A 22,679-nucleotide genomic window follows, 5' to 3' on the forward strand; every position below is an offset into this window, starting at 1 on the left:
ACACATCGTGTCTTATTCATTGTTAGTTTCAGCATGTTGTTCATGTGGTTTAAGTCTTTTCCCAACAATAAAACTGCGATCCATCACCACATGTTTCAATTCGAAAACCAAAGTAGAATACACATTTTGCGCAAAAAAAAAGACGCATTTCAACTTTAAATAAATAAAAAACTAAATTAATTTTCACCACCCACAGCCTTTAACATTAATTCCATTTGAAAAGACAATTCACTTCAAGATATTTCAAAATGTTTCTGTCACAATGGGTTTTTGATTTATCAGAGATTTGCAGGATTTTAATGTTGCAACTCCCTTCCACCATTCTGTGTATGTGTGCTTATTTTTGTTGTTGTTGGATTGCTTTATCATTAATATATTTATCATTGTAAGTGTTTGATTATTATTTGTATTTTATTCAGGCGCCGCAGAATGCTTCCTTGGTGTTTGGTTCTGGTTTTCTATTTCTTATTTTGTGTGTTATCTCATTTCATTCAATTATTCTGTATCAAGTTATTTTATTGTCAAATATGCATGTATTAAGACATACAGCATAAATGTATGTGTATGTTAACAACACTGGAAATAAAAGTTTCTGCTGCTGCAATTTATTATCATTTTTGTTTTGTAATATATTTATGGATTATTGGTGCTGTCATTATTTTTAACACGAGTTTGCGTTGTAATTATTATTTTTGCGAGCTACATAAAGAACCTCAATTTCCCCAGTTTGGAATAAAAAAAAAAGTGCTATTATTTTAATCTTAATTATTTAAGATTAAGATAATAGTAGTCAGCCATCCATCAACCCCATTGCTTCATGAACCTCCTCTCCCTCTTAATAACTTCAATTTTACCACTTTTCTGCTGACATGTCATGTTTAAAAAATAAAAGAGATGCAAAGTGTTTTGATCTGGTAAAGTTTAATTGATGTTATTGACGACCTCAAGGGTCGAGAGTTTGAGGGCTCCTCACTGTTGCCATGACAACTGTCCAGGGACCTGTTCGCCCCTGCTGTTCTTCTTCAATGGTCAACTACCATCATGGCATGACCCTAGTCTCCCTCTTCACCCTGTCACTCCAAGTTAGGGGAAAAATGCCTCCATCGATGTTGGGAAAGTTCTGGTCTTCATGTTGACACCGTTAACAACTCCTGAGTTCGAGTCGTGGAGCAGAAAATGGACGCGCAGCTCGTCGTTCCGCAGAGTGAGACGTCTTCGCGCCAGCCGCCTCTTTGCTGCAGAGCTCAGCCCGCAGCTGTCACCCGGAGCGCGAGCTACGACGCCTCCTCCTCCTCACGCTGCCTCGCGCTCACAGCGTCGCTCCTGATTGGTGGAGCCTGACGCTGGCCGCACGCAGTGACACGCGGACTCACTCGTGATCAGCTGGAGTGGGCGGGGCTTCGAGCCAGCGGCCGCGCCGATTGGCTGATGTTCATTCACAACAAAGATGACGGCAAACATGTTGCTCTGTTTCTATACATTTCTAACATGTTGTGAGGTTTAAACTAGGATGAAACCAACTCACAGCTGCGGAGAAATACTTTGTCAGAAGAATGAGACCAAAAGAAAAACAATCCATACACCAGTGTTGTCTATTTCGATAGATATGGAAGTATATCAGTGACATCAGTGACTATTATTATTATTATTATTAGATTTAACATCACAAATCTTTAAACTTTGCATTTTTTGAATTGAAATGTTGACGGTTTTTTAAGAATATAATATTTTTTTCAAATGATTGAATTAAATAATGTCTACATGTATACATGTTGAATATATTTTAATGTAATTAAATAGTTTATTTGTTGAACAGTATATTTTAAATTAATAATTGAATTAACAAAAAAGGTTAGATTTGAATTGTTTAAAAAAAATGCAACCTTTCAATAGACAAATTTCTTGTTCTTATTATATTTTGATTTATTTTTTATGAAAAATTGCTGTAATAGCTGTGGCTATTGGAAAAAAGCAATTTCCCGAAAGAGACCTCCTGAGGGATCAATACAGTTTTACCTTACCTTACCTTAAATGATTGAAGTGAAAACAAAATTCATCATTCATTTTTAAATGTATTTAAAAAAATATATAAAAATATACATTTTAACCTAGAAATTAATGAATTGCTTCAACAAAAAGAGTTAGATATTTAAAATTCCAGTAATTAAAAACTGCCCTCATAGCCTCTTAAATTTAATATACAAAATACATCTTTATATACAAACGTTGTGCAACCAGACAATAAAAAAATTGAAATACCGAAAGAGTTCCGAGCTAAGTGATTGCGTGATTCTTTTCGTCACGTGATCCTCTGCTCGTCCCATGATTGGCTTGAAAAGTTTGATAAAGTTGCTTTGTACTCCTTTGGTATTGTCTGGTCTAACATTTTTATATTTCATTTATTAAAAGATTGCAGATAAAGAATATTCATTTAGATTTATTTTTTTTAATTTTAAATAACATTATTTTGAATTACAAGTTTCAACATTTGAAATGAACTGATATACCTCCATAGATGGAGTCTTGAAAACTGCTTAGGGAAAGCAATGATATAATTCAGCTCCTTTTACGACCTGTTTTGTCATGTTGGTCAACTTCCCTTCATATAGTCACTGACACAGTTACAAAAAGTGGTTTAAGAAAATCAACGTTGAAGCAGAGTTCAAGAGAAATACTCGCTGTGCCTCAACACGGACACCAGGGGGCGACGTCCTCGAGCAGCCTTCTTTCTTCTGCGTCTCTTCCGGTTCAGTCCTTTTCCGGTGTCGACGGTGGACATCAACGTGCTCCGTCAAGATGGCACTTTATAATTTCAAGAAAATCACGGTGGTTCCCACCGCCAAGGTTAGTTTTCCCCACGTCACTAACGCTTCTAACGCGGTAGAGTTCGATGACATTCGTCGGGGCTCGGTTCCGAGTCCAGCGGAAACTTGAGTAGAGAGAAACACATGTGTTCGGACCTGAGCGGTATCAAACTTCTCTACTGCCGATCGGATGCGTAGATTGTTATCTTTGTTTAAACGACTTTGTTTTGTTTGTGTGTCTTTGATACTTTGATTCTCATCAGAACCGTAATAATTTTTTTTTGGTCCATTTAAAGAGTCGACACGTGACCCACGACTGCATCACTGAATATAGACTGTATTTTGTTGGAGGTCTTGGGGCGTCAGTACCTCTTTAAATGGACACATTAATGTCCTTCTACTCGCTGTTGAAAAACGAAATGGCTTCTTTAATTTTATCGACACACCGATATATTTCCATATTTTTTCACGATTCTGTGTCGAGCATCAACGTTTCAATGTATCTATTTATTTTGCTTTCAACTTTTATTTTAAATCATTTTTACAATTATTATTTTTTCTATTTCGACAAAGTGTGTGAGAGTAAAATATTTTTATTTTCTTTTACCAGTTTTTACAGTAAGTAGGACCTGCGAATGCTGTCAATTCAGCAAGTGACACTTTTTATTTGTTTAAAACCAGTAAATAAAAGTGAAAACATGTTGTGCGTAATTATTTGGAACAGTGCTTGCAAGCATTTCTTATTAATCAAATATATTCTGATATAATCATAGGTTTCGTAAAATTCTATTTGAATTATATTATATTATAAACAGTTGAAGACTTGAATAGAAAATGTCATTTGCATCATAATTTGGAATGTGGTGTAAAAATGGCATTTGTTTACGTTCAAGTTGCAGTTAGACCTCCAGCCGCTAGATGGCAGAAATCATTGAGTTGTCTGCTGTTAAAGGAGCAATAATATCCTAGGTATGACTGAGGACGAGAGGATACAGTGGATTGACTCCAGCAGCTTTTAAAGCAGATGTTTGGACACATTTAGTTTGAAAACAAATGAAAGTCGTGAAAATGAGGGGCGACATAGCTCAGATGGTAGAGTGGTTGCCTGCAGTCCAAAAGGTTGCAGGTTCAATCCCAGCTCCAGACAAGCTTGTGTCGTTGTGTCCCTGAGCAAGACACTTCACCCTGATTGCTCCTGATGGTGAACTTGGCGCAAGTTTGCATGCCTACTCCCATCAGTATGTGTGAATGGTTGAATTTCCCCTCGCGGGACTAATAAGGGATTCTAAAAAAAAAAAAAAAAAAAAAAAAAAAAGTAGTTACGACTTCGTCAAGAGTCATGTGGTCTGTAAATTCTACAACACCAGAGTCAAGTACTTGAAAATACTACAAATTTGTTCTTATTTTTATTTATGTGAATTATCATCTGTATTGCTGTGTGATAATTGGAAAAAAAAATTCCAGAAGGAGACCTCCTGAGGGATCAATAAAGTTATATCTATCTAACTAAATCTAATAAATATATCTTTGTTCTTACAGTATTGCAATATATCCAATTACATCATATTGTTGCCCCCGTATTGTTATGCGTATAGTATCGCCTAAGTAATAAGTTGACGTTACTGCTGACATTTTAGTCTGATGTCTTGTTCTGGACCTGCTTCCGTGTGTGATGTTGCTAACCTTCTGTTGCTTCTCCTCAGGATTTCATCGACATCACTCTGTCCAAGACTCAAAGAAAGACCCCCACAGTGGTCCACAAGCATTACCAGATCCACCGCATCAGACACTTTTACATGCGAAAGGTGAAGTTCACGCAGCAGAACTACCATGACCGGCTCACGCAGATCCTCACCGAGTTCCCCAAATTGGACGTAAGTCAGCAGACATCGCTCTCGACGCTCTGGTCTTCACCGTCACGTCTCTTTTATAGGACATACACCCGTTCTACGCCGATCTCATGAACGTCCTCTACGACAAGGACCACTACAAGCTCGCTCTGGGGCAGATCAACATCGCCAAGAACTTGATTGACAAGTAGGTTTCTGCGTCGTTGACCCCTAGAGGGCGCTGTTGTAACCGTGTCGCCATCATCAGTGTGTCCAAAGATTACGTGCGTCTGATGAAGTACGGAGACTCTCTGTACCGATGCAAGCAGCTGAAGCGGGCGGCTCTGGGGCGGATGTGCACCATCCTGAAGCGGCAGAAGTCCAGCCTGGAGTACCTGGAGCAAGGTAGAGACCGTCGCCGTCACGTATACGGTACAAACTAAAACTCTCTCTCGACAGTTCGCCAGCATCTGTCACGTCTGCCCACCATCGACCCCAACACCCGCACGCTGCTCCTCTGTGGGTACCCCAACGTGGGCAAGTCCAGCTTCATCAACAAGGTGGGTTCGAAGCCAGAGACCGACGTAACGATGACACACTTACGACGGCCATTTTCCTGCGTCAGGTGACCAGAGCTGATGTGGACGTGCAGCCGTACGCCTTCACCACCAAGTCTCTCTTCGTGGGTCACATGGACTATCGGTACCTGCGCTGGCAGGTGAGGACAAATGCTCACATTTTTGTTTGTCTTTTAATTACCTCTGAAGAGGTTGTTCTGTTGGACAAAGACATTAATGAAGTGGAATATATGTATGTCAGGGCCATCATGGTTATTATGAATTTAACATTTCAAATGTTGACACTCTGATTTAAAACATTTTTTTCATCATCTTGGAATAATTCATTTTTATTAATATTTAAATTATATTAAAAGGTTAAGTTTTCCCTTGTTTTTTAATTTTCTTTTATATATATATATATATATATATATATAATTTAATTTTCATGTTGAATTGGTTAAATTTAATATTTCCATTGTTAGTAATGTTGAAATTTTATTTTTAAGCATTTTTTTTTTTAATTTTTCAATAATTTATATATTGAAATGTTTAATTTATTTTACTGATAATTTAATTAAATAATTTGTTAGCTTGAATGGTTCAATTATCAATAATTGAGTTTTGTTTGAATAAATAAAGTACTATTTTCTAAATGAATGATTTCCTTTTAACATAGAGCTTGATCTTTTAATTCAAAAATACATTTTCTCATTAAATAATTTTTAACTCATAGCCTTATAAATTTAGTATAAAATTGTTAGTATATTAGTTACACCAGACAATACCAAAAAAAGTATTGGCTAAAAGTTTGATAAGGGGGAATTTTTTTTAATTAAATTTAAAAGTCTACTATTTAAAAAAATATATATAATTTAAAATAATAAATAAAATAAAATAAAATATTTAACTTATTTCCATTAAATTCGGGAAAAAAAATAGATTTCTTTTAATTATTAAAAAGAAGAGAAAAAACCTTTCAATATACAAAATATTGAAGTGAAAACAAAAACAAGTTCAAAGTCTTTCCATTCTTCCTCACACGTGTCTCTGACCAGGTGGTGGACACCCCAGGAATCCTGGACCACCCGCTGGAGGAGAGAAACACCATCGAGATGCAGGCCATCACAGCTCTGGCTCACCTGCGAGCCGCCGTCCTGTACGTCATGGACCTGTCGGAGCAGTGCGGTCACTCGCTGCAGCAGCAGCTGGAGCTCTTCAACAACATCCGGCCACTCTTCGCCAACAAGGTCAGTCTGACCTCGTTTTTAAATCCCATAATGATCACAGGTGTCCACATTAAGATTTAGCAACTACATTATTTTTTTATAGTGAGTAAAGGGTAATCATGACTTCCTGTTTCTTGTTTAGTGTCTGATGTTCATAAAGATGATGTAATCATAGTCTGCCACATGATGGCGCTGCAACATTTAATAGCTGATTTGGGAATTAATCTGACAACCTTTCTGCAGCCGCTCATCGTGGTGGCCAACAAGTGTGACGTGAAGACGATCTTGGAGCTGTCTGAGGAGGACCAGGTGACACATCTTCTGGCTCAGCTCTTCCCTTCCTCCTCCCGCGCCATGTTGACCTTTTTATCGTCTTCTTCAGAAAATGTTTGCGGATCTCACGACTGAAGGCGTCTCCGTCATCGAGTCCAGCACCCTGACCGAGGAGGGCGTCATGCAGGTTAAGAATGAGGTGAGAACGAGCAGGTCTTGGGGTTGCACGTCGCCATCATCATGCTGACGCGAGTCCTCGTCTCAGGCATGTGACCGTCTCCTGGCCCACCGGGTCGACAACAAGATGAAGGGGAAGAAGGTCCACGATGTTCTGAACCGCCTGCACCTGGCCATGCCCACCAAGAGAGACCAGAAGGTACGGAAGTATAACAGTGCCATCAGAATATTAAATTATTGAATTTAACATTTTAAATATTGAAACTTTACATTTATTATGTTGTTATTGTTGCAGCTGTGTACTGAAAGGTTGGATTTGTCTTTTTTCCACGAAGTTGGATATTTAAATTCCAAAAATACATTTTCTAAATTATTATTATTATTTTTTAATTTGTAGACTTTTTAGATTCAATATAAAAATGTTCATATAACGGTGACGATCGAACATACAGCCAATCATGTGACGCCCGATAATGAAATCGCTGTTAAATTAACATTTTTGTATTTCATTCATTTATCATTTTATTTTTCCAACAATTGGAATTAAAATATCAAACAAAAAAGAATGTAAAAAAAATATCTTGAGTTATTAAAAAATTAAACAAATCCATCCTTTGAATATAAAAAATATTGTATTCAATGATTTAAAAAAAATAATGAAATGCCTAAAAAAGAATCATTAGATAATTGAGCATTTGGACTCTGATGTACTTGATATACTTTCATAGTTTTACTTCGTAATCTGAAGTTGTGACTTGGTTTTTTTGTCCAGGATCGTCCTCCGTTTATCCCAGAGGGGGCGCTGCAGCGCAAGAGGGCGATGGAGGTGGACGCCCCCAAACGCAAACTGGTGAGTGTCGAGCTCCTGACGGGTCCAGGAGGACAGACCGAGCCTGAGCTGGTATGTTGTGTTGCAGGAGCGGGACTTGGAGATGGAGCAGGGAGACGACTACATCCTGGACCTGCAGAGTAAGTCCTTGTCCTTGGGGCAGAACGCCGGTTCAAACTTATCTTGCGCCCGTTCTAAAACTGTCGTCTCCAGAATACTGGGACCTGATGAACGCCGACGAGAAGCATGACAAGATCCCGGAGGTCTGGGAGGGCCACAACATCGCCGACTACATCGACCCGGACATCATGGAGGTTTGTGGGACTGCAGGAGCTGGACTGAGCGTGAGCATGTAGGCGTGTAAGTGACGCCACAACATCTTCGGTCTCGCAGAAACTGAAGCTGCTGGAGGAAGAGGAGGCGCTGAAGGAGCGCGCCGGAGAGTACGACTCCGACGACGAGAGCGAGGATGAGGAGATGCAGGAGATCAGAGTTCTGGCCAAACAGATCAAAGAAAAGAAGAAGCTGATGGTTCTACACTCCAAAGAGAAGGACATTCACGGACCACGCATGCCCAGGACCGCCACCAAGGTAAGCGCAGACGCCCGTGGCTCTCGCACATCAAGTAGCTATTGACGGTAAATGTTACACGTGTGTGTAGGTGGAGAGAACGAGGCTGGAGAAGGAGATGAGTGGACTCGGTCTGGACATGACTGACAAAGACCAGGTAGGTTCATGATCAAATCAGTGCCATCAGAATAACTGAAGGGTTTCATTTGTTGTTTTTATTTAGAAATGTGTGATAGTGTGATATTCTAATTCCAATAATTCATTAAACTTTGGATATACTTGCATACAGAAGTGTCATCTGTGTATTTGACAACAGAAAGTAACTCGTATTTCCTCCCCGCAGAGTCACTACGCCGATCAGGCCCGCAGATCCCGCAGTGTCACCAGGAAACGCAAGCGAGAGGCTTCTGCTCCGCCCACTTCCAGAACTCGCAGCCAGAGCGCGTCACGTCCACCACGGGACCAGTCCGGACTCCGAGATGGAAAGGTGGGTCTGCGGTTCGGTTCCGTGCCGTTGTGGTCGGTCAAACACTTCAAATAGAGGCGTCCAAAGGCCGAACATTATGTCATTTATAATGTTATTTGAAGTGTATCCATGTAGGAGAGACAACTGACCGCCGCGCATCACTTTCAATAGATGGACATAATGTTATGGTCCCGTGTTGTATGTGTTGGTCTCCTGACCACGATGAAGTCCAAGTACATGACACTCGAGCCTGTTTCTCTCTCTCAGATGATGAAGAAGGCGAAGAAGATGATGAAACACTCTCAGAGGGACATGAACCGTCTTGGAAAGAAGGGCGAGGCCGACCGGCACGTCTTCGACCTCAAACCCAAACACCTGTTGGCTGGCAAGAGAAAGTCCGGAACCGCAGATCACAGATGAGGTCGCTAGATCAAAAAAGCTGTTTTTTTGTGAAGTCAGGATGTTTGGCTAGAGCTTTGTCGTCCAGAAAGTCTGTAGTCTGCCTCTTCTTTGAGGACGAGGCCAGCTGTGGAGTCCATTTTTGTCAGTCAATAAACACAAATGACAATTGAGTCTTGTCTGTCGACGCCTGTGCTGTATCATTGATTAAATTTGATGGACAATAATGTGTGTAGTTTAATTGATAATAGAGGAGATCAGAGGTGAGGATTGTTGACTGTTTCCTGTGATGCTAACCGTTTTCCATTAGCACTGTTTGACCTTGAAACATCTATAGTTATTTCTTGAAGAAAATATCTTGAATTTATGTTCTTAGCCCTGATAGTCCAGCTTGAAATTTAATTAAATTTAATAAAATAAGAGTAACTGGTTGACGTGGTATTCAAAATGCGTGCCAAACAAAACATCGTAATCGTCACGTGATCTTCATTTCGCTTAGTGTTTTAAGATGTTACTTTTACTTCAGAAAAACTAAACATTAAAATTTTATTCTGAAAAGCTCGCCGGAACCAGCTGGTTATCTCGTCAGACGGTGCTTAGCTGTCAGTCACCGTCGACCTGGAAGAAGCGGCACCGAGGCTCCTGACGGTTCTGAAGACGATGTTGACGCCCAGACTCTCTGAACCGACCCGAAATAAAACGACACCCTTGTAGACTGTGTTCCGGTAGCCCGTTAGCATCAACTGAAGCTAATCGAAAATCCGCTAACTGATGTTTGTCTCAGTTTCAATGTTTATCATCTTTTATTGTGTCTTTAGTTACTTTTTCTAGTCATGTAATGAGTCGACTCTTGAGTTAGTTCTTCTAGTCATGTAACAAGTCGACTCTTGAGTTAGTTCTTCTAGTCATGTAACAAGTCGACTCTTGAGTTACTTCTTCTAGTCATGTAACAAGTCGATTCTTGAGTTAGTTCTTCTAGTCATGTAACAAGTCGACTCTTGAGTTAGTTCTTCTAGTCATGTAATGAGTCGACTCTTGAGTTAGTTCTTCTAGTCATGTAACAAGTCGACTCTTGAGTTAGTTCTTCTAGTCATGTAACAAGTCGACTCTTGAGTTACTTCTTCTAGTCATGTAACAAGTCGATTCTTGAGTTAGTTCTTCTAGTCATGTAACAAGTCGACTCTTGAGTTAGTTCTTCTAGTCATGTAATGAGTCGACTCTTGAGTTAGTTCTTCTAGTCATGTAACAAGTCGACTCTTGAGTTAGTTCTTCTAGTCATGTAATGAGTCGATTCTTGAGTTAGTTCTTCTAGTCATGTAACAAGTCGACTCTTGAGTTAGTTCTTCTAGTCATGTAACAAGTCGACTCTTGAGTTACTTCTTCTAGTCATGTAACAAGTCGCCTCTTGAGTTAGTTCTTCTAGTCATGTAATGATTCGATTCTTGAGTTAGTTCTTCTAGTCATATAACGTGTCGACTCGAGTCAGTTCTTCTAGTCATATAATGAGTCGATTCTTGAGTTAGTTCTTCTAGTCATATAACGTGTCGACTCGAGTCAGTTCTTCTAGTCATGTAACGAGTCGACTCTTGAGTTTGTTCTTCTAGTCATGTAACAAGTCGACTCTTGAGTTAGTTCTTCTAGTCATGTAATGAGTCGATTCTTGAGTTAGTTCTTCTATTCATATAACGTGTCGACTCAAGTCAGTTCTTCTAGTCATGTAACGTGTCGACTCTTGAGTTAGTTCTTCTAGTCATGTAACAAGTCGACTCTTGAGTTAGTTCTTCTAGTCATGTAACAAGTCGACTCTTGAGTTAGTTCTTCTAGTCATGTAACAAGTCGACTCTTGAGTTAGTTCTTCTAGTCATGTAACAAGTCGACTCTTGAGTTAGTTCTTCTAGTCATGTAACGAGTCGACCCTTGAGTTTATTCTTCTAGTCATGTAACAAGTCGACTCTTGAGTTAGTTCTTCTAGTCAAGTAACAAGTCGACTCTTGAGTTAGTTCTTCTAGTCATGTAACAAGTCGACTCTTGAGTTAGTTCTTCTAGTCATGTAATGAGTCGATTCTTGAGTTAGTTCTTCTAGTCATGTAACAAGTCGACTCTTGAGTTAGTTCTTCTAGTCATGTAATGAGTCGATTCTTGAGTTAGTTCTTCTAGTCATGTAATGATTCGATTCTTGAGTTAGTTCTTCTAGTCATATAACGTGTCGACTCGAGTCAGTTCTTCTAGTCATATAATGAGTCGATTCTTGAGTTAGTTCTTCTAGTCATATAACGTGTCGACTCGAGTCAGTTCTTCTAGTCATGTAACGAGTCGACTCTTGAGTTTGTTCTTCTAGTCATGTAACAAGTCGACTCTTGAGTTAGTTCTTCTAGTCATGTAATGAGTCGATTCTTGAGTTAGTTCTTCTATTCATATAACGTGTCGACTCGAGTCAGTTCTTCTAGTCATGTAACGAGTCGACTCTTGAGTTAGTTCTTCTAGTCATGTAACAAGTCGACTCTTGAGTTAGTTCTTCTAGTCATGTAACAAGTCGACTCTTGAGTTAGTTCTTCTAGTCATGTAACAAGTCGACTCTTGAGTTAGTTCTTCTAGTCATGTAACAAGTCGACTCTTGAGTTAGTTCTTCTAGTCATGTAACGAGTCGACCCTTCAGTTTATTCTTCTAGTCATGTAACAAGTCGACTCTTGAGTTAGTTCTTCTAGTCAAGTAACAAGTCGACTCTTGAGTTAGTTCTTCTAGTCATGTAACAAGTCGACTCTTGAGTTAGTTCTTCTAGTCATGTAACAAGTCGACTCTTGAGTTAGTTCTTCTAGTCATGTAACGAGTCGACCCTTGAGTTTATTCTTCTAGTCATGTAACAAGTCGACTCTTGAGTTAGTTCTTCTAGTCAAGTAACAAGTCGACTCTTGAGTTAGTTCTTCTAGTCATGTAACAAGTCGACTCTTGAGTTAGTTCTTCTAGTCATGTAACAAGTCGACTCTTGAGTTAGTTCTTCTAGTCAAGTAACAAGTCGACTCTTGAGTTAGTTCTTCTAGTCGTGTAACAAGTCGACTCTTGAGTTAGTTCTTCTAGTCATGTAACGAGTCGACCCTTGAGTTTATTCTTCTAGTCATGTAACAAGTCGACTCTTGAGTTAGTTCTTCTAGTCATGTAATGAGTCGATTCTTGAGTTAGTTCTTCTAGTCATGTAACGAGTCGACCCTTGAGTTTATTCTTCTAGTCATGTAATGAGTCGACCCTTGAGTTAGTTCTTCTAGTCATATAACGTGTCGACTCGAGTCAGTTCTTCTAGTCATGTAACGAGTCGACTCTTGAGTTAGTTCTTCTAGTCATGTAACGAGTCGACTCTTGAGTTAGTTCTTCTAGTCATATAATGAGTTGATTCTTGAGTTAGTTCTTCTAGTCATGTAACGAGTCGACCCTTGAGTTTATTCTTCTAGTCATGTAACAAGTCGACTCTTGAGTTAGTTCTTCTAGTCAAGTAACAAGTCGACTCTTGAGTTAGTTCTTCTAGTCATGTAACAAGTCGACTCTTGAGTTAGTTCTTCTAGTCATGTAACGAGTCGACCCTTGAGTTTATTCTTCTAGTCATGTAACAAGTCGACTCTTGAGTTAGTTCTTCTAGTCATGTAATGAGTCGATTCTTGAGTTAGTTCTTCTAGTCATGTAACAAGTCGACCCTTGAGTTTATTCTTCTAGTCATGTAATGAGTCGACCCTTGAGTTAGTTCTTCTAGTCATATAACGTGTCGACTCGAGTCAGTTCTTCTAGTCATGTAACGAGTCGACTCTTGAGTTAGTTCTTCTAGTCATGTAACGAGTCGACTATTGAGTTAGTTCTTCTAGTCATATAATGAGTCGATTCTTGAGTTAGTTCTTCTAGTCATGTAACGAGTCGACTCTTGAGTTAGTTCTTCTAGTCATGTAACGAGTCGACTCTTGAGTTAGTTCTTCTAGTCATGTAACAAGTCGATTCTTGAGTTAGTTCTTCTAGTCATGTAACGAGTCGACTCTTGAGTTAGTTCTTCTAGTCATGTAACGAGACAGCCCCTGTAGAACGGGTGTCCCTCAAGGTTCTATTCTAGGGCCGTTACTATTTAGCTTGTACATCAACAATTTACCCTCCATCTGTGATGAGGTGGAGGTCTTGATGTACGCTGATGATTAACGGTCTTCTTCACACAAGGCCCGACCCGAATTCTGTAGCAGCTAAACTCTCTACAGCAATGAAGAGAGCAACTGAGTGGCTTGACAGGTCCTGCCTTACACTGAACAGAGAGATGACGGTTGTTCTTCTCGAACAGGCGAATCCAAAGTGTCCTTCCAAATATATATGTGGATAATTTCACTATCAAAAATGTAGAGGAAGTGAAATACTTGGAAGCAGCAAGATGTTACTTTCAATGAAATGATAATTCCACATTTTTGTACTGCCCAACCCAAACCCACATTTTTAAACACACTTAGATATTTGCACAGCCATGCTTTAAAAATCCTTGATCTAAAACCTCAGAGTTACCACCATTGCTTCATCCTTGAAAAACTTGAAATCTTGAGCTTTGACAATGTGATACGGTTCTCCAATATCCGTCTGGTACATACAATCCTGCATGATGCTGCCCCTCCTCCCCTGAAGACCTTTATACAGCCACGCACTCAACTTGCGAGCAGAGCTTTAAGGTCAGTGTCCAGAGGCGACTGCAATGTTCCCAAAAGAAAGGAACAAAGCAGATTTTCAAAGACTGGCTTTTAAACCACCAGTCCTGCTTGCACTAATAGTACCAGACGTGTATTTGGCCATCATTGACATTATTAGATTGTACTGTGTTTCTGTATATTATTGTGTTTTTGCTTTATTTGTATGTGATGTATTATGTAAACTTTCCGCATCTTTGTCGAGGACTACAGATGGAAAGTAACATTGTGCTAAATCTGGTGCAGCATATTTTTAATGTAACTGCACATTGTCCTTTTAAATAAACTGAACTGAACTGAACTGAGTTAGTTCTTCTAGTCTTGTAACAAGTCGACTCTTGAGTTTGTTCTTACGATCTAATAGTATTTTTTTAAAGGTTTCTGAAATCTCTTCATTGAAAAAGTGTTTTAACACTAGAACTTAAAATACTGTAAACACTGTTCTTTTGATCTCTGACATCCCCATTAAATAAACTTTCATAATTTTATTAAAAATATTTGTTAGTTATAACGTCACCTTTTATCCAGACACTTCAGAAAACAGAAAAAAGATTCAGTTTTTGAAGTTAAGGTGAGTGAAAGAATTCTTGCGGTTCATTTTTGTATCTGCAGATGTTTATGGAAGCTAATATCCACCATTTGAAATCAAAATAAAGTTCCATTCTGTGTCTTAAAAAACACATCTTCAGTACTCGTGCGTCATCATTGTACTTGATCAAAACGCCAGTTGATCTGGATTTGACCTGATTTCTTTTTTCCCGCCAGAAAGCATCAAAACTAGTAAAAACAAAGAACTAGTCAAACAGAGAGACTCAGACTTGACAACACAGTGAGGTTCAAGGTCATTGAAGTTGCTGGATGTTTTTATTATTTATATATTTGTAACACATTTTACTCTTTTTATAAAACAGGATACAGAGCCAACGATACTATACACTGTGACACTGAAGTAACAAGTATATATGTGTAGTATTGTCGAGTACTTGACTCTGGTGTTGCAGAATTCACAGACCACTTGACTCTTGACGAAGTTGTAACTGCTTTCATTTGTTTTGAAACCAAAATATGTCTAAACAGAAGCTTAAAAAGTTGCTGGAGTCCATTGTATCCTCTTGTCCTCAGTCATTGCGGGGATGTAGGGTTGTTATTCCTTTAGCTCCGGAGGATCTAATGACTGCTGCTATCGAGAGGCCAGAGGTGACTTGCAACACAAAAACAAACAAACGCTGTTTTAATAACAATTGTAATAAAAAATAACCGTTTATTTGTTGAAATATAGAAGAACTACCAACACATTTAGAAGTGATTTTAAAGAACTTAAAATCAATAAAGTGTTGTTGAATATTGATACGGTATTTTGAAAAAGACATTTCATTATTCAAGTGTATCAATGTTTTTTTTACATCACTAGTCGGCAGAGCATAAAAAACTTCAGTCTTATTGAAATAACTCAAGTGGAGAATATGCAGAGAAGATTATTGATTTAGAAATTTTGTTTTGAAACAGGAAAAGACAACGTTTTCAGGCGGCGCTTAATATCTCTTTTGCTGGGAGATCACGGTCCTTGGGATTCGGCGTTGGATCAAAGGACAATATTTTTGACTGTATCTGAACTTCTGCAGAGAGAAAATGGTGTTGAAGGCTCACCATAAGAAGGGTTCCGCAGCTGCCCGGGGCTTTACTGCAGCGTACCTTGACCTTTAAAGACCGAATGGTTCATAATGTAAACACAACAGAAATGAGTCCGTTTTTAAACGTGTGTAACCATTTGTCGACCTGCACTTGAAGAGAACTGAGCTGATAGGATAAAGTCATCCTCACCGGTTTCATGGGCTTCAGTGCAGGTCGTCGGGCCTTCACAGCGGCGGTCTCTTTTGCCGGGAGATCACGGTCCTTGGTATTCATCTGTGGACCAAAGGACAATATTTTTGACTGTATCTGAAATTCTGCAGAGAGAAAATGGTGTTGAAGGCTCACCCTGCCGAGGAGGTAGCAGGCGCTCGGTACTATCACGCAGTAGTCATGGTACCAAAGGTTATATCTGCGGTTAGCCTTGAAAGAGCGAATGGTTCATAACGAAAACACAACAGAAATGAGTCCGTTTTTAAACGTGTGTAACCATTTGTCGACCTGCACTTGAAGAGAACTGAGCTGCTAGGATAAAGTCATCCTCACCGATATCATGGGCTTCAGTGCAGGTCGTCGGGCCTTCACAGCGGCGGTCTCTTTTGCTGGGAGATCACGGTCCTTGGGATTCGGCTGTGGACCAAAGGACAATATTTTTGACTCTATCTGAACTTCTGCAGAGAGAAAATGGGGTTGAAGGCTCACCATGACGATGTTGTTGCAGGCGCCCGGTACTCTCACGCAGTAGTCATGGTACCAAAGGTTATATCCGGGGAGGACCTTGAAAGAGCGAATGGTTCATAATGTAAACACAACAGAAATGAGTCCGTTTTTAAACGTGTGTAACCATTTGTCGACCTGCACTCGAAGAGAACTGATCTGCTAGGATAAAGTCATCCTCACCAGTTTCATGGGCTTCGGTGCAGGTCGTCGGGCCTTCACAGCGGCGGCCTGAACGGAGCTGAAGCTGGAGACGAGCAGGACAACCTGCAGAGTCAGCAGGACCAGCAGACATCGGTCCATGATGAGGTAGTCGATGAAAGTCCAGATGTCAACTCCGTTTAAATAGTCGACACAGAACAAACTTCCCCTCGAGGACGTCATAGACTTTCTTCACCCGCGTTTCAACATTGTTTTTTTTTTATCCAAAGAAAAAGAAGGAACTTGTCTCGATGGAGGGGATATGAGCTCCTTGGCAGAGGTATGAGCCACCTCAGTGCTTTTCTAGTCGTAACAGTGTTGACATGGAGCACATTTGGGAATTGTTTTGATGTAAAAACATGACGAAAGTTGTTTCATAAGATCAGGTGGTTTATTATGTTCTAGCAACATGTTTGAAATGACTTTCTTAATCGAGAACTTCTGCAAAATGAACTGAAATGATTGTGAAAACACCTTGTTGTCAACATTTGTTTTATGTGTCTATAAATAATAAAACAGTCAGATGAAACACTTTCAAAAAATTGTTTTGTTTTTCAGGTTGACTTTGGAATACTTAGAGTGATCTAGACTGTGGTCCTGTCCAGGGTGTCCCTCTGAAGAGATCCCACAACACAGTTTTAATAAAAATACAATTTTGAAGCAAAATGACAAAAGGTCCTTCAATATTACTGGAAGAAAAATATTAAAAGAAACGACAAATAAAATGAATGCATTTCTCTTTAAATAATCACATAACAAATAAATATAAACATTTGATTTTATATCATTTCATTTATGTTAAGATAGTCATTATAAAAATAATGAATTTGTGAGTATATTTATGGTGAAAAATAAACCAAAACGTTTAAAAAGTACTTCATTAAACATTTGTATTGGTTTTGGTTGACTATAAACTTTACACAACTTTGATCTGAAATATTGAAACCAAGCACAACTGCCTGACCCGTAACACACTCTATTGCATCTTATTTTTATTGTTAATAGTTTATATCTTAGGATTTTATTTCTACTATTGCACAATATTGTATTTTGTTATTTGCTATGTGTCTTGACACTGGTAGCTGCCAGTAATGTCATTTTCGTTAGCCCGTTAGCATCAAAGCGCCTGAAGCTAATCGAAAATCCGCTAGCTGATGTTCGCCTCAGTTTCAGTGTTTATCATCTTTTATTGTGTGTTTATCTATTATGACATCAGTTTGAATTGGTTATAACAGGTTATTTTATTAGTCTCAGAAAATAAAATGACCTGTATTTAGGATGAAAAACAATATAAACGTATCAAATAAATGTTTTACATTAGCATCATATGTGGTGACTTTGATCCAATAAAGTTGTTTACATGTATGTGCAAGTATGTTTGTTCGTATTGGTTTGTTTCTCTATGTGTCTGTTTTGTTGTTTGTTTGTGTGTTTACATATGTGTTTGTGTGTGCAAATGTGTTTGTTTGTATTTGTTTGTTTCTGTATGTGTGTTTTTTGTGTTTTGGTTTTCTGTGTGTTTTGCTTGCATTAGTATGTGTGTGCGAGCGTGTTTGTTTGATTCTGTGTGTTTGTTTTGTGCAGGTTTTTGTGTGACTATGTGACTGTGAGTGTGTAATTGTTTGTTTGTCCGGTGTTTTAATATTTCTTTCTGGTTGTGTGTGTTTGTTTGTTCATTTTTCCATGTGTGTGTCGTTGATGTTTCACTTTAACTTCAATTTGACTCATTAAAAAGTTCCAAATGTAGAATCTAGTTTGTGAAGTAAGACTTTGGGCAGATCAATGACAAACTTCAATCTTATTGAAATAAATCAAGTGAAGAATTTGCAGAGAAGTTTATTGATTTAGAAATTTTATTTTGAAACAGGAAAAGACAAAGTTTTCAGGCGGCGCTTAATATCTCTTTTGCTGGGAGATAACGGTCCTTGGGATTCGGCTGTGGATCAAAGGACAATATTTTTGACTGTATCTGAAATTCTGCAGAGAGAAAATGGGGTTGAAGGCTCACCTTGCCGATGAGGGAGCAGGCGCTCGGTACTCTCACGCAGTAGTCATGGTACCAAAGGTTATATCTGCGGTTAGCCTTGAAAGAGCGAATGGTTCATAACGAAAACACAACAGAAATGAGTCCGTTTTTAAACGTGTGTAACCATTTGTCGACCTGCACTCGAAGAGAACTGAGCTGCTAGGATAAAGTCATCCTCACCAGTTTCATGGGCTTCAGTGCAGGTCGTCGGGCCTTCACAGCGGCGGCCTGAACGGAGCTGAAGCTGGAGACGAGCAGGACAACCTGCAGAGTCAGCAGGACCAGCAGACGTCGGTCCATGATGAGGTTGTCGATGAAAGTCCAGATGTCGACTCCGTTTAAATAGTCGACACAGAACAAACTTCCCTTCATAGAGGACGTCAGAGCCTTTCTTCACCCGCGTTTCAACATTGTTTTGTTTTTTTTTGTTTTTTTTCAAACTTAAGTTTTATTAGAATTTTCCACATTAAGGCAAACACACATACATCACAGAAAACAAAACAAACAAAAAAAACCAACAACGCAAAAACACAAAACAAAAATAAAACAAAAATAAATAAAAATGGGGGTTGTTCATGTTTCTTACATGCATCTTTCAATATATAAAGTACACACTGATACAGTCCAAGTATTTCACAGGTGTCGTTGTTGTGTAAACAGAGTCCACTTTTTCCATTTTTCAATAAATTTATCTTCTTGTGTCCTTATCCTGTGGGTTAAAAGTTCCATTTCAAAAACTCCTTTGACAATGTGAGTCCATTCTTCCACTGTTGGTGGTTTCGTATTGTGACATTTTTTGGTAATGGCCTTTTTAGCGGCTGCCACTAGTATTTTAAATAAATATTTGTCTTCTTTGTTTACAATGTTTGAATTTAAGCCCATGTACAAAATTGAACATGCAGGTGGAATATTATAGCCCAAGATGCTTCATGCACATCCTTCCAATATTTCGTGATTTTAGAGCAATACCAGAAAACATGAGCATCGACATTGACTTTGTTACAATCTCTCCAACACGACTCGTCCGATGACAGTTGTCTGCTTTTAATTTTTGGTGTAATGAAATATCTTATTACATTTTTCCAGCAGTGTTCCCTTCAGATACGAGAAGATGTCGTAGAACGCTGCGTCTGCCAAATATGTGACCATTCTTCTTGACTTATACTGATATGGAACTCTTTTTCCCACTTTTCCTTTACATAATTTGTTGTCTTTCCCTTAGTTTCCATCATTTGCTTGTATAATTTTGAGACAATTTTACACTTCTTGCCGTTATAGGTTCCAATCAAAGTTTGGATTATACCATTTCTGTTTTCATTCATGTTTGGTTTAATTTGTTTGTCATAGAAGTCCCGTAATTGTAAGAATCTAAAGTGGTCTCTGTTATTTAGAGAGTATATTTGTTTCAGTTCTTGGAAGCTCATCATTTTGCCATGTTTTGTGTCTGTGCATATTGCAGTTAAACCGGTCTGGATCCACTGCCTGAACTGTAAATCCAGATTATTTGGAGTGAAATTTTTATTGTATGCTATCCAACTGAATATTTTAATTTCATTTTCCAATTTGTGTTTTCTGACCACCTTGAACCACATATCAAGTGTGAATTTACTTATTGTATCTAATTGGTTACTATATTCCTTCATGGTTTTTCTGTCTCCAATGAGACTTCGAATTTCCCGATCTCTACATTTTTCTTCTAGATTCTTCCATTTTGCCTCAAAGTGTTGGTCACACCAACTTATAATTGGTCCTATCTGGGCCGCAAGATAGTATCCTCTCATGTTTGGTAAAGCCATCCCATCTCCCTCTTTACTAATCTGTAAGGTTTCAAATTTTACTCTCGGGTTTTGTCCATTCCATATAAATCTAGAGAACAATTTGTCCCACTCTCTGAATAGAATCTCTGGTACCTCAACTGGTAATGCTTGAAACAGTAATCTAGGTAGGATGTTCATCTTGATCTTGATCCAGTGTAAGGGGACCCCACTTTTCTAGGTCAGTTTTAATTTCTTTATGTAGTTTGCTATAATTTTCTTCAGACAGTTTCTTGTATTCCTTGGTCAAGGTGACCCCTAGGTACGTTATTTTTTTGGCAAACCAATTTGTGTTTAATATTATTTTGAGATTCTCAGATGGAGTAAAATTCATTGCCATAATTTGCGTTTTTGCAAAATTTAATTTGTAGCCAGAACAGGAGCCAAATGCTTCCATGTGTTGTATTACTTTTGGAATACTAGTTTCTGGTTCTTGTAAATAACATATTATGTCATCTGCAAAAAGTCCAATAATTAGTTTTTCGTGATTAATTTCTATACCTTTAAGTTCCTTGTTTTGTCGGATTGCTTGGGCCAATGGTTCGATACAAATAGCAAAAAGAGTTGGTGAGAGGCAACAACCTTGTCTTGCAGATCTTTCTAAGGTAATGGCGTCTGATAGACTACCATTTATTCTTATTCTTGCGGTCGGCTTTTGATAGAGCGATCTAATGCATCGTATTGCTTTACTATTTAGTCCAAATTTCTCTAGTACAAGATACAGGAATGACCAATTAACGCAATCAAACGCTTTTTCTGCATCAAAGCTTATGAGGACAGCTGAGATGTTGTTTCGTTCCACTTGATCTATTACATGCATAGTCCTCCTAATATTGTCATGCGTTTGACGGCCCTTGATAAATCCGGTCTGATCCTCATCAATTATCTCTGTCATGAATGTGCTGTATCTTTTTGCTATGATGGAAGTGTAAAGTTTATAATTTATGTTTAATAATGAGATCGGCCTGTAGTCTTCACACTTCTCACTGACATTGGTTTTTTTTATCCATAAAAAAAAGAAGGAACTTGTCTCGATGGAGGGGAAATGAGCTCCTTGGCAGAGGTATGAGCCACCTCAGTGCTTTTCTAGTCGTAACAGTGTTGACATGGAGCACATTTGGGAATTGTTTTGATGTAAAAACATGACGAAAGTTGTTTCATAAGATCAGGTGGTTTATTATGTTCTAGCAACATGTTTGAAATGACTTTCTTAATCGAGAACTTCTGCAAAAGGAACTGAAATGATTGTGAAAACACCTTGTTGTCAACATTTATTTTATGTGTCTATAAATAATAAAACAGTCAGATGAAACACTTTCAAAAAATTGTTTTGTTTTTCAGGTTGACTTTGGAATACTTAGAGTGAGCTAGACTGGGGCCCTGTCCAGGGTGTCCCTCTGAAGAGATCCCACAACACAGTTTTAATGAAAATACAATTTTGAAGCAAAATGACAAAAGGTCCTTCAATATTACTGGAAGAAAAATATTAAAAGAAACCACAAATAAAATGAATGCATTTCTCTTTAAATAATCACATAACAATTAAATATAAGCATTTCTCGGTGAAAAATAAACCAAAACATTTAAAAAGTACTTCATTAAACATTTTTATTGGTTTTGGTTGACTATAAACTTTACAAAACTTTGATCTGAAATATTGAAGTCAAGCACAACTGCCTGACCCGTAACACACTCTATTGCATCTTATTTTTATTGTTAATATTTTATAACTTAGGATTTTATTTCTACTATTGCACAATATTGTATTTTGTTATTTGCTATGTGTCTTGACAATGGAACCTGTCACTAATGTCATTTTCTAGAGATTAATAATGTATCTATCTAGTTTTTGAAGAAGTTAAAAAAGGCATTATTAAAAAATAAATAAAAACATATTTTTAATCGTTAAATGGGAAATAATTGAGCAGAATAAAATCTTGTTTTGACTCGTTTCAAGTCACTTCCTGTAATTGTTGCACTTGTCGTGTCCTCGGTTAGCATGTAGCTCTGACATGCTAACAGCAAAGCTAATTTCATTATCTCTCATTCCAATCTGTCATGTTTTATGAAAAGAAACTACTATATACTGTATATAATTATCTTATTAACCCCATTGAGCAGTTCAATACGGGTTTTTACCTCATTTTTTACCAAATATATTAGTATTTGTATCGTTATATCTGTTTAATTGAATGATTTTAGTAATACGTTTATTTATTTATTTATTTCCATGTATTTTTCAGAGGTGAAACTTTAATTCCTTATCTTAGCCTTCATAAATCATATTCAATTTGTTTATTTATTGACCTCCTTTGAACGTGCGTTATCTGACAGAAACAACCAAAAAGTAAATAAAAAATGTAACCATGTTAAATTATATGTAAAGCTAACAATAGCTGATGTTAATTTGTTATTTAAATCCTCTTGTTTAGTTTAATTTTTACTTTAAATTTTTTTAATT

General features: G+C 38.1%; 2 protein-coding genes and 1 long non-coding RNA gene across 3 annotated transcripts; 1 reads left to right on the top strand and 2 right to left on the bottom strand.

Moving 5' to 3' along the window:
• The first annotated feature begins 2,707 nt into the window (after positions 1 to 2,707).
• On the top strand, positions 2,708 to 9,306 carry gtpbp4 (GTP binding protein 4). Its single transcript, XM_087810767.1, has 17 exons — positions 2,708 to 2,844; positions 4,508 to 4,678; positions 4,738 to 4,841; positions 4,902 to 5,038; positions 5,093 to 5,193; positions 5,259 to 5,351; positions 6,249 to 6,440; positions 6,663 to 6,728; positions 6,802 to 6,891; positions 6,958 to 7,068; positions 7,642 to 7,719; positions 7,787 to 7,838; positions 7,912 to 8,012; positions 8,092 to 8,289; positions 8,360 to 8,425; positions 8,612 to 8,755; positions 9,002 to 9,306. Exons 1-17 carry the CDS (start codon positions 2,797 to 2,799, stop codon positions 9,152 to 9,154), a joined length of 1,905 nt encoding a protein of 634 aa, XP_087666893.1. The 5' UTR covers positions 2,708 to 2,796; the 3' UTR covers positions 9,155 to 9,306.
• Positions 9,307 to 14,676: 5,370 nt separating this feature from the next.
• Positions 14,677 to 16,600, bottom strand: LOC148063937 (uncharacterized). The gene is made up of 7 exons (XM_087811061.1): positions 16,361 to 16,600; positions 16,163 to 16,237; positions 16,007 to 16,090; positions 15,809 to 15,883; positions 15,653 to 15,736; positions 15,479 to 15,529; positions 14,677 to 15,032 (listed from the first exon to the last, which is right to left on the bottom strand). The coding sequence occupies exons 1-7, from the start codon at positions 16,559 to 16,561 to the stop codon at positions 15,012 to 15,014; spliced, it is 591 nt and encodes a 196-aa protein (XP_087667187.1). The 5' UTR covers positions 16,562 to 16,600; the 3' UTR covers positions 14,677 to 15,011.
• Positions 16,601 to 18,198: 1,598 nt separating this feature from the next.
• Positions 18,199 to 18,743, bottom strand: LOC148063938 (uncharacterized). Its single transcript, XR_015713555.1, has 3 exons — positions 18,585 to 18,743; positions 18,387 to 18,461; positions 18,199 to 18,314 (listed from the first exon to the last, which is right to left on the bottom strand). It is a non-coding gene; the product is annotated as an uncharacterized LOC148063938 (long non-coding RNA).
• Positions 18,744 to 22,679: the final 3,936 nt, after the last annotated feature.

Source organism: Callionymus lyra, chromosome 16 (assembly GCF_982586985.1).
Source record: "Callionymus lyra chromosome 16, fCalLyr1.hap1.1, whole genome shotgun sequence".
NCBI classification, from domain to species: domain Eukaryota; kingdom Metazoa; phylum Chordata; class Actinopteri; order Syngnathiformes; family Callionymidae; genus Callionymus; species Callionymus lyra.